Below are 12,224 nucleotides of genomic sequence, written 5' to 3'. Positions count from 1 at the left end.
AAAGATAGGGTATGGAAAGGTGAGAGGGACACCAGAATGAAGGAAACACTAGGAAGACGGCAGGAAGGAGCAGGGGACACAGGAGAATAGGAGGCCTTTTGGGGTCCACCCTCTGCGCTAGGACAAAGGGAGGCAGGGGTCCAACCCTCCTTGGATCCCCTGGGTGGCCCAGCAGTCTAGGTTGGCTGGAGGAGAGCAGGAACAAGCAGGTAGTGTGAGAGGCTGAGAGAACCTTGTTCCTTGTTTGTGGCCAGGAAAGGGACAGGTTTGGTTAGGAGAGGGCGGGGTGGGAGACTTACTTGTACAGGGCTGAGTGATTATGGGGGGAGAGGGTTTGCTCTGAGGGACGGCCAGGCACCAGCACGGCAACGTCCAGCATACGCCGGACAATCAGCTGCGGCTGAAGGAGGTACTGACACTCATCCTGGAGACCCTGAGACAAAAGCAGTGGTGGTGGGAGGGTAGAGACAGCAAGGGAGCTACTAAAGCAAGGCAAATAGAAACTGGTGGGGGACAAACCTCCCCTGGCCTCCTGCTCCCAGGGCTGTGGCTGAGGTCTCTCTAATTTCTGGGTCCTTCCTAGGTCTGCAGGATCACTGTGATCCTCGGCATTGGCTAAGGTTTTGAGATTCAAACCTAGGCCTTCAGGACAATCAGGTCCCGGCTGCCCCTCTTCCAGTTTGAACCCTGCTCCAGAGCATTCCCCTCAAGGTAATTTCAAACCACTCTATTTCCCCCACCAAGCCCTCAGGAACTTAGAACACTGGCTCTCTTTGGCCATTGGAAATCTCCTTAAAGGCCTTGGGTCCAAACTTCCTCCCTCCCCTCCAAACTGAATCTTTAATTCCCTTTATCCCCTACCTGTACCACCCAAGTGCTTGTCCAGCCTCTGCTTTAATAACCCCAGAGAAGGGCCACTCTTTACCTTCCAGGCGACCTCCAGACTGTAAGCAACTTGAGAACAGCAACCTGCTCTTATTTTATTTTTGTTCCCCTTGACACAGAGCCTGATGTAAAGTATATACCTCACAGATGAATGTTTGCTGAGTCAGTGAATGAAGAAATGAATCGACTCAGCTGGGAGCAACCCTGATCTTTATGAAGCCACAGCCTGCCTTCTGTGCCCACTTCTGCTCTGCCTCAAGAGACCCACAGATACATCTGCTCCTTCTGTCTCAGGCTAGGTTTCTTTGTTACTGGAGAACAGGCTCATCTTCCTTAGCTGCTCTTCTGGATCAAATCCCTAACCTTTCTCAATTGCCACCACCTCTGTCCCATACCGCCTCAGCACTCTCCAGTGACTTTTGCTCAGGTTCCCCCTCTGCAGCATTTGCAGCTATCTAAGCCCTGGCATTGTAACAGCTCAGGGGAGTAGCGGCCTCCAGATTAGGCTTCTCTGATCTGGACAAATGACCTTGCGCTGGCCCAATAACCTAGAGGACACTATCCGCTATTGTGGTTAATCTGAATGAGACATACTTCTAAACCTTGTTCTGGGACAAAGAAGTTTCAGGCTCTGACATCCACTACGTTCCACAACATGGAACAAGCCAGCCAAGACACTGGCTTCCAGCAAAGCTTCACAAGGCTGGAAGGAGGACTCGATGGCCACATTGTGATATCTCATTACCCTCTGCCTGGAATTTTTCTGTGCTTTTGCATCAGTGCATACCCCAATGCCTAGCACACTACCTGGCTCACACGGGATGCTAAAATACATCTGTTAAAGAAAGGGTGTCAAAAATAGGGTCCCCTCTGAGAGCTCCTAACCCACCTAGTTGATCGGAGACCTCCATCTGTGATATCCAAAGCAGGTGTCCCTCATCTGTGGTGTCAAACTCTTAAGGACAAGAACTACTATCATGAGTCATTTCATCGACCCCACTTCCTATGGTAGGAATCGCCACCACAATAACCTTGTGAATGATCCCCAAGGCTGGGGCTCAAGCTCAGGACGTGGCCCATTTCCTTGCTGCACAGTCCAGGGGAAGAACCACTTTGTTCCACATTTTGCTTGCTACTGGCATAACTGAAAGATAAGTGGACATGACCTCAACGGTTAAGATGTGCTCCTTCCTTAAACTGTAGAAGGTAAATACCCAATACCCCTCCCTTGTTGTAGAGGGAAGCATTCAGTCAGTAGAGACCAGGGAAGCTACAGAAATGCAGCAACCTTCACCCTGTAATGGAGCCAAAGGAAGAGCACCAGAAGTCAGGTCCTCACAACGAAAGCCTAGGCAGAAGCTAAGTGAGAGTTCAAATAAGTCAGCATCTGCAGTCATGGAAGGTACAGAGCCAAACCCAGGAAACTTGAGAAAAGCAGGAGGGCCAAAAGAAAGAAGCAGAGTCCAAAAGAAGCTGGAGTAGAAGGCCTTAGATTTATTCCTAGACTGTCCTAGTATACTATACATAGGCTGGTTTTCTTTAGAAAGGCCTGAGCAGGGTGGTCACTGCCAGGTTCTGGATGGGTCTTGCAGTCTGAAGATGCCCAAAGATACTTCTCTGTAAGAATATCACAGTACCCAGTACATCTGCTGGCCCATAGTCAGCAAAACCAACATGGAAGTAAATGAGTGCTGGACAGACTAGAGGGACAAGAGTGAAAGCAGGGAGACCACTTATGAGGTTACTGTGGTGGCCCAAGAGAAAGCTGAGGGAAGGTGTGCCAAGAGAAAATAGAGAAAAGTGGATGCATTTAGGTCATGTTTTAGAAATACATTCAACAAGACTTTTCTTTATGGATTGGTTTTAGAGAACTAAGGGGAAAAGAAGAATCAAGTATGACACCTAAATTTGGGCCTTGAGCAATTGGTGAATGGCAGTGCCATTTACTGAGAAAAAGAAGACTAGAGAAAGAGAAGACTTGGATTGAGAGAAGTGAAATGGGAATTGAAGAGATCTACTTTTGGCTTTGTATTAATTTGTACAAACTAGGTTTGAGACATTTCTTAGACATCCAGTTGGAGATGTCAAGTAAGCAGTTGGATATAAAGTCTGAGATTCGAAGAAATTAGAACTCACTGAATATACTTGGAAGGCATTAATTTATAGGTGGTACTTAAAATTATTGTGCTGGAGACACCTAGCAAGAGAATAGAGAAATAAAAAAGGAGTTCCCCAGGCCCAAGCACTGGGACCCCACAATGTGCGTGATCAAGCAGAGGAGAAGCCAGGAAAATAGGTAGAGGAATGGGCGGTGGGCAGGAGGAAAACCAGGATAGTTCTGTAAAGTCACAAAGGCCAAGAAGAGAGAGTCTTTCAAGAAGAGAAAAGTAATATGAGGAACATATTGGCTAGTTACTAAAGAAGTGGGGACCGGAAAGAGACAAAGGCAAGAGAAAGACTTACTTTTCACTGCTTTTTGTACCTTTCAAATGTTGTACCAGGTGCATATATTACCTATTTGAAACACAAATAAAATAATTTAGAAGGAAGAGGAAGGGCAGAAAGAGCACCGTTAGCAGATTTTAACCTCTTCAGTTGAGATATTGAGCCATGCTTCATTCTAGTTGGTGGATTCAACCAAATTCTTTCTTCTATATAATCTGCTTCTTTGGTTTCCTTATTGTCGTTTTCATTATTTTACCTGCTTTCATTTACTTTCAAACCTTGGAGCTTGTAAGAGGATGTATTCAAGGAGAACTGTGCCCCAGACATTTGGAGAACTTTCCCCTAATGAGCCATTTGGGTGACAGATGTTACTCATCATCCAAAGGCCAGTCTCCCAGGGCAGACTGGCAGCTGGATACCACAGGATGAACACATGTTCCAAGACAAAAAAGGCAAGGAGCTGGAGGGCATGGGGTCAAGATGGAAGAGGTTGATAGGAAGAACAGGAAAAGGAAAGTAGAAGTGAGGTCAGTTTGGGGCAATATGTTTGAGAAGATGGCAGAAGGGCAATAAAAATTTGCCATGCCCCCACTGCGTGCCAGGCTCTGTACTAGATGCCAGGAATGTGGTAGCGAATAACAGAGACACAGGGGCTAACAGAAGTATAGGACCACAGCTCAGGAGAGTGACCTGGGTCAGATAAGTTACTTCATTTTTTACAACCGCTTAAGGCTCCCTGTCACTCTCAGGATAAAATTCAAACTTCAAGGCACTTCATGATCTGGCCTCTGCTCACCCCTCCAGCTCCCTTACCCATCGCACACTGATCCACTTCAGTACTCCTTTCTATGCTTTAGCCCATGCTGCTCCCACCACCTAGAATGCCCTTCCTTGCCTTCTCAACTTCAGGCCTCACTTCCTAAAACCACCTCTACCATATTACCAAGCTGAGTCAGCTATCTCCTTTGTCCTCTTAAAATATCTCCTGTATCTCACTAACATACACCTTTTTTTTATCTGTGACCCTAGCACTCAATTCACGGCCTGGGATAAAGCAGGAGCTCAAGGACTAAGGTTTAAAGGGAAGTCAGAGCTCACCGCCAAAGCAGAGGAAGGCCCTAGAAATGACACTGCTTTCTTATTGCTGGGATTCTTCAGTTCCCACCCAAGGATATCCCTGAACCCACATTACTTCCTGTGTTGACCAAGCCCCACAGGAAGTCAGGACCATTGTATAAAGATGAAGCAAGTCAAGAAGATGGAGCCCTAGAAGAGTGTTCTGGACAATCCACCCACGGGCTTGAATCTGGGGAATTAACTAGAGAACTTAGAGGCCCATATAAGACTCCAAAAGGTAATCAAATTCTCAGAGGGACCACAAAGACAACCCTTCCCCACACCCACCCCTCATCCCCCCACTCCCAGTCTCTAACTGAAGAGCTACATCTCTCAGTGTCCAGGTCTCCTACCAGTCATGGGCAAGGTAACTGTGCCCTCTTCTCCCTAACCTCACCACATCCTACGGAGCTCTGCTGGCTAGGGCTCCAGCTTTCAGTACCAAGTCCCCCAGGCCCCACTTACTATATCTAGTTGCAAATGGATATGTCAAACAAAACTGGTTCTGAACTCTCCTAACCAGGTGTTAGCTCCCATAATCCCAGCCCAGGCCTAGGCCCCAGGTTCCTCCTGCTTACTCAGAAAGGTTTTTGGATAACTAGAACAGGGCTCAGAAGGATTTTCCTGTCAGTTCTCACAAAGGGAGTCTAGGATCAGAGTTAGAATCATGAATGGGCTCTTTGGGATTTGGCCAGAGACCTAAGACATTTCTCTGAAGACAATAACCCTTAGTTCTGATGGGAATCAAGACCTACCTAGAATCCAGAGCCATTTCCAGGTGAGCTCTCAAAATGCTCTCATCCAGAAGGCTCCAAGGCCTTGATAGGAAGTTCTCTTGCACATCACTCAACAAGCCCATCGCTGAGGCCTTGAGATACTACCTCAGCCCTAATTCCCATCTCTGACAACAGCACTTGCCCCTGTGTGATTCAGTTCATTCCAAAGGATTATAACACCCTCTCTGAATGCAGAGCTACCACAGAAGGAGGAGAGGTGAATCCAACACAGTCAGGAACTCAGCCTGGAGAGATATCTCTCAGTCAAATCTTCGTCAATTGGGAATTTCTGCCCCTCTCAATTCTCAATGGCCAAACCCCACTAGCTTTTATTTTCTTCAGCATCCTGTTCTTTAAATACTTATTCTGCTCATGCTTGGTCTTTACCACTGGCTCCCACACACGGCCAGCCCACTCTGACAATGGCCAGATCATCAAACCCTCCCTCCCCACCAACACACAAGAGTAAGAAACCTATAGATCCTCTCACTACAAGGAGGAAGTCTGGCCTACCCAACAGCTGGGTGTAGCAAGAAAATTCTGGGTCATTTCCTTCTCCTCCAAACCAGAGTGGAGAAGCATCCTGACCTTTGAACATATACTTCAGCCTTTAACAACCTCTGCTCTATGAAATGAGTGCAGATACTTGGAGGAAAGGGAGGCAATGGTCAGGATGGAAACCAGCTGCCCAAAGCCTCCTTTTATCAGGAAAGGGCACCCTCCCCCAGAGTGTTCTTCTAGACAGTGTAGAGAGCTGAAAATATGATAAAAGAGGAATATATTCTGCCAGATGGACTAACAACTGGGCTGCAGCCTATGAGAGTCTGTAGGGCTATCACCAATCAAGATGTAGAACAAAACTAGCCCTGGGTTTGTGCAACAGCATTTGACCTGTCCTTGGCTGGCTTCTGATCACCTAGATTATCTCTTGCACTTTCTAGTAGGAAGGAACACCACTCTGCAGTGCTGGGGCCTCTGGCTGATTGCAGACTCTGGACTTTCCCTTCAGCTTACATGGACCCACCATGTCCTCCTGAGTCTCCCAAATTACTTCCTACAGATCATGGCCTCTGGTCCACCAAGTGATCTGCTGGCCTCAGCTAGGACCCAACCCAACTACCCTCATGCTGTTGCCCACCCTAGTACAAGGCTGGTGTGCCAGGTAGCCCATGGGGAGAATTCAGTAGAGATGGAGAAGCAGCTCTAACCGCTCCTGCCCTAGATAGCATCAACCCACCTTGACAGAGATGTGGCCATGGGCCTGGGGAAGGTGAGCAGCCAAGAACCAATCCCCAGGTAAGGGGCTGCTGACGTTAAAGATGCCTGAGGTACGGTTGGGCAGTGTCCAGCTGAGGGTCAGTGAGAAAACCCCAGGCACAGCTGTGTCCCCTGGGAAGTGTGTGTGCAGGGGATTGATGACAGGGGGTGCCCCGGACCGGAAATACCTGGGGACCAGAATGAGGAGAGGAAGAAAGCAGGCAATGGGGTGGGAGATGGGAAATGGGGGAAAAAAGGAGAACTGTCACTCATCACCAGCAAAACAAGTGAATTCCCTATGCTGACAAATATAACAAAGTGGTTCCAGGTCAGAGGTCAGCACAGAAGGGGTAAAAGGTCAGCTCAGGCACTCACACAGTCAAATAGCAGTCAAGTAGTAGTCAGGAGACAGAGGTCTTGGCCTTCACTCAGTCACACTTCAATCTGGATAAGGGTCAAGGGTCAGGGTCAGGAAGTCAGTTTAGATACGATGAAAGTCACACTTTAGTTTAGAAATTTGTCTGGGGTTAGAAGTGAGGGTCAGGAGGTTAACTCAGACACTCACACAGTCACACTTTGGTCTGGGCAGTGGTCCCCAAAGGTTCCCCCCTGCTCCTTGAAGATGAGGAGGTTCCAAACAGCCAGGAATGTGTCCTCTGGAACATGGAAGTGGAAGAGTTCAGTGTTGGCAAAGGAGCGGAAAGGACTCAGCTTGCGAGGTGAGCAGGTAGAGTAGTCAGTCAGGAAGAGGCCTCCTGGGGAGCAGGCAAAAGAGAAAGGAGCAGGGTAGGACAGAGGACATTTCCATGAAGCAGCAGGCACACAAGTCTTCCTCACCAATAGCACCGACTCAACAAATGCTCTCCTCTGAGCCAGAAACTGGGTCTCCTGCTGCCCTAGCCATCCATCATCTGCTTTAATCCTTACGATGACTTTGGGAAAAATGACTTGTGTTTACAGATAAGGAAACTGAGGCAAAACTGAGGATTCAAAGCTACATCTGTATAAATCCAAAACCAGGACCCTTTATATGACCCCACAGCTACCCCTAACTTAGGAATCATTGTTCTCTGACCAAGTCTAACAAAACAGAGGTGTGGACGGTATGCATGCAAGTGTGTGTATTGGCATGGGCTCTTAGGCCACTGAGCAAGCTGGAACTCCACCTGTGGGGCTTGGGAGTCAGCATGAAACTGTGTAACTTCCTTGTTTATTTTCTTCCCCTTTCTGTTCCCCTGTGGTCAAGAGCAGTAAAAACCTTCAGAAGCTTCACAAGAGCTGTCTGTATACTGGCTCAGGGCACGGGGGGGTAGGGGAAAGTGTGGTGAGGCTGCAAGGGGACTGCCTGGGTGGCAGAGGCAAGGACAGGAGCTGGCAGGCCACCACAAGAGCACCTAGGAGAGGAGGAAAGGAGAGTCAACAGGCCCTCTAGATTTCAGAATGAACAGCCAGCGGGCACTTCCCAGGAGGGAGGCCCCAGTAAGGCAGCCAGTTGATGACCCCATGGAATCTCAAACTACTTAAGAATATTCATATTCGGGGTGGGGGTCATCTCTAACTGAAATGCCAAGATACCTGATCGTTGTTGTCAGGAGCAGAGACAAGGTGAAAGTCTGGTGTCAGCAGCTAGCCAGGTGAACACCAGTGAAAATAACCCAGTAGCTCGGCTGGATGGACATAAGAGAGTCCCAAATGGCAGGCAAAGGTCTGGGGAATCTGACTGCTGCGAAGACTTAAGACCAGTCCCAGAGAAGCCCAGACAATGCCCCCAGGACAGCTGAGAAGGTTGAGAACTCAGCAGCTTCAGATAGAGGGAGACCCTGGAGTAGAGTTTTCAGCCAAGTACGAAATACTCACAAGGCTTCCCTAGTCTGACAATTGCCCTCTATGGAAATGAAAGCTATAACTCCAAAAATGAGGTGTTTGAAATAACAGAGAAAGAGGCATCTGGAGAAGAGATGCTGCTGAAGGAGGGGACTGGTTAAAGTTGGCCCCAATAAACTGCAGAAACCCCAAGAGTCTCCCTACAGGGAGGTGGAGGCCACTGGCCCTTTACTGGCCTGTGCTCACCTTCAAAGGCCATGGTTATACCCAGGTACTAGTCTGTTCAGTTCAGACCACATGATCGTTCTCAACTGTCAGCAAGGAAGACCTGCCACCTTGCAAATTGAGCCCAGGAACCAGAGGCTCACAGAGCAGCATTCAGAGGGCAGTGGCAGTGTATTCAAGAGGGATGAAGGGAAATGAACCAGCTGATGGGGAAGACAGTTTCCTAGGAGCCCTGGCTATGACAAATGGAAGGCAGAAAGCCAAGAGCTAAATAGCCTGGATACTATTGTTACAAGAAAGCAGAGCTCTGGAGCACCCTCTGCTGTGGTTAGATGAGGGCTTTGGTACCAGAATGGGTCATTGAATGAGCCATTGCTACTGTTAAGAAGAAATCTTGGCCAGGCCCCCAGTGCAAACCCTCAGAGAGCTGGTGGTGAAAAGCAGCTAACGACCTTTGGAAAACAATGGATAGACAAGCACGAAAAGCCATGTGATTCAAAGGAACATGGCATGGCCTGAAGAATTGGGGAACTAGTTAAACCACTCCAAAAGTGGCCAAGAGCTACAGAGGTCACAGAATAGACTAGTAGAAAAAGGGCGTGAGCAGTAACTGGACATAGTGAGAAGAACCTAGAAGTTCTAAGAGCAGATGCTTAAAGCATCTACAGTCCCATTCATTCCAAGTTTTGGTTTGATTTCACCAGGGCCTGCAGAGCTGTGTCCCAGTGGAAGCATGAGTAAGGACTCAGCCAAGCTCAGATGAACCTATCCTGGATGCCCCAGTACTTCCACATGAAGCTCGGATGATTCTCCACCACCTGAAATACACAGGCATGTATACACACGCACACACGGGTGCGCATACACACACACACACACACACTCAGAGGCTAAGGCTGGCCCTGCTAGTAGTGATAGCACTAGGTAGAATGAAAGGTCACTTCCTAGAACAGCAAGGCACTCCTGGGTTATGCAAATGCAGTCAGCTGAGCCCAAGAAAAAGACCTGAGGACTAGAGTAGGACTAGGAGACCAGGAGGTACCGTCATTCTTGAAATGAGATTGATGCCAGCAATAAGCATTTATTGAGATTGATTGTGCTATGATGGTCCTGTGACATTGCCAGCCTCTCCTCGGGCAAAACCTATAACCACCACGAAGTCATAGAGCACCCCTGCTGGCCAGGCCACAGTTGCAAGGCAGTGACTATGAACAGCATTATGGGCAACCCTGTCTGCAGTAGGGCCTATTCAGCGCTCTTTTCCAACTTTGTTACAATTCTCTATAGACCACCTTAACCAGCTTCTGGATAATTGTGTTTTAATCCACATTTTAGCTTTCTACAGTTCTGTGGCTGTCAGTAACCCTCCTCCTCTAGCCAGCTCATGTTTGTTCAGTGGGCTCATGAATAAAGAAGCCATGATGGCAAGGATAGAAATTATGAATTGGGCTTAACAAAATGGACTCTCCCTAACCCAAACTGAAAAACTGACCTGGCTACTACCTCCGATGAGCGCCCAGTTTGTCAGAAGCAATAATCAACACTGAGTCCTTCTACGGCTCCTTCCTTCAACAAGTGAGGTTAGGGGCACATGCATTACTTATATATATTGTGGGAGACATCCAACACTGCCTCCAACCAAGGAACTATCCACTGGGAAGATAACACTTCAGTGCACTGTCTACAGGAAGAGGAGGAAGATCTGAAGAGGACATGCGTGGGCCACAATATGTACCTCCCTCTCACACAATAACATAAGCACTCAGAAAACACACAGGTTCACATGTACCCCACACAACATACATGAGCTTACACTCACTAAAGCACAAGCATGTACACACACTGCATATGCCCAGCATTCCCACAGATTCCCTCAGCTATACACAGAGACACATAAGTGCCCAGATACTAGTGAGCATACACAAAGAGCTTGGACATCTCTGCAGGGGCAGCGACCTTTGGCATTCACTGATCTCAAACTTGGACACTGAACCAGGTCCCCAGAGCTTACTGCTTACTGAAACTCAGCCCCCACCTCCAGCTGCTCTGTTAATTGTTTTTGCCAAAGACTCCCATCTCCATCCTGTCTGGAGCGCCACCCATCAGAGGTGGCTTGGAGTTGGGGCCAAGAAGAACATTGTAATCTCCTCATAATGGGGCTATCTTTATGGCACATCTCCTATTGCTGGGACCAACTCCTCCTCCCACATTCTACCCATTAAGAAGTTAGACCTCTCCCTCTCTCTTCCTTGCTGGATGGTGGTCCTAGGCTGACAACTGACAAATGAGGAACAGTTTGTGGATGAAGCCCCCTTGTGGGCAGACAGGGGAGAGGACACGTTGTGCTTTGAGCCTTTCCCCACTTGGGTCTGTTTTCCTATTAGGCACACATAGCAGTGAAAAAAACCACTAATATGGAATAGGAATTAGGGAACATTTTTTCTAGCCCCTGAACAACCTTGGGCAAATTGGTTCCCTACTAAGCCTCAGTTTCCCCATCTGTAAAATGGTCTCTAAGTTTCAGCCCTTCTCTAGAAGTGTCAGGAATTACCCCTAGGCAAATCAAGCTTATTGCAAAAAAAAACTCATTACAAGAAGAAAATTCATTTTAATGGAGACTAATCCATATCCATCTGTTCGCTATATGTTATTTTCAAAACTCCTTTCTTAACCTTGTTTTAATACATGCCCAATATCTCAAAAGTTTAGGCTAGCTCTTCCCACACACTGGACTAGAGGCCGTCCGGTATGGGACTACATCTCCTCCATCAAACTTCATGAAGAGGCACAAGACTTCCTTACAAAAGCAAGAGTCAAAATGGGGTCAGGCTGGACACCAGGAAAGAAAACTTTAGAGTCTCTCTCCTAGGAACTATAAGCCACCTGCTGAACCTCAAGCCCAGAGTTACCTCTCTTCTGACCCTCCCAATTCCTCTCAGATGTGTAAAATCTTTCTCTTCCCTGTTTGTCCCCACTTCTTCCCCGACGATCTAGTTACCCAGATCCCACCTCTCCTAGATCCCTGCAGTCCAACCCTCCCTGACAGAACCCCATCCCTGCCTCAGTCTTTGCTGCTTCTGCACTCACCAGCCCCTGGGCCAAGGACAGAGAACAGGAACAGCAGCAATAGGACTGGCGGCAGCTGGAGCCCAGACCTGAGACGAGGCTGGGAGAAGGGCAGGATGTGAGAGAGAGGGGTGGGTAGTGGAAGAGACTTAGGTAAACACAGAGATGAGGGAAAAGGAGAAGATAATGGGTTGGGCTGGGCTGGGCACTGGGGTTTGAACAAGGGCAGGGGATGGGATGGAAGGAGGGGCTGTGATGGGGACTGGAGCAAGGGCAGGGTTTGGGCCCGAAGAGTAAGTAAACATTGGGGATGGGGTTGGGACAGGGGCTGGGCTGGGATTTGTGACAGGAGGTGGAACAAGGGTAGAGGCTGGGATGGGGGCCAGGCCAGGGCCTGGGACTGGGACTGGAGGTGGCGCCTGGGCTGGGATTTGGACCTGGGCATTCGCTGGTACCCAGGATGGGGCTGGGACTGATTTGGGAAGCAGGGCGAGGGAGGGGCCGGGGGCCAAGGCCTGGATGGGGATAGGACGAGGGGCCTGGACAAGGGCTGGGCCATGGCCCGGGGCGGGGGCGGGGCCGGTCAGGCCAGCGCGGGGCGCCCGCAGAGCTGACCCGCGGCTCCGCTCC

General features: G+C 48.8%; 1 protein-coding gene across 1 annotated transcript in view; it reads right to left on the bottom strand.

The window, feature by feature from the left end:
- The window catches only part of TMEM8B (transmembrane protein 8B), a gene marked incomplete at its 3' end in the record, with an annotated part of 14,789 nt that extends 2,750 nt beyond the window's left edge, over positions 1-12,039 (bottom strand). Inside the window, 4 exon segments of the mRNA XM_011381531.1 lie at positions 300-433; positions 6,460-6,667; positions 7,045-7,234; positions 11,616-12,039. Of these exon segments, the coding sequence (XP_011379833.1) occupies positions 300-433; positions 6,460-6,667; positions 7,045-7,234; positions 11,616-12,039 (956 nt within the window).
- Between the last annotated feature and the right edge of the window lie 185 nt (positions 12,040-12,224).

Source organism: Pteropus vampyrus, unplaced genomic scaffold (assembly GCF_000151845.1).
Source record: "Pteropus vampyrus isolate Shadow unplaced genomic scaffold, Pvam_2.0 Scaffold436, whole genome shotgun sequence".
Lineage (NCBI taxonomy): Eukaryota > Metazoa > Chordata > Mammalia > Chiroptera > Pteropodidae > Pteropus > Pteropus vampyrus.
The sequence above is the reverse complement of the archived record's forward strand: the minus strand, read 5'-3'. Positions and strand labels throughout refer to the sequence as shown.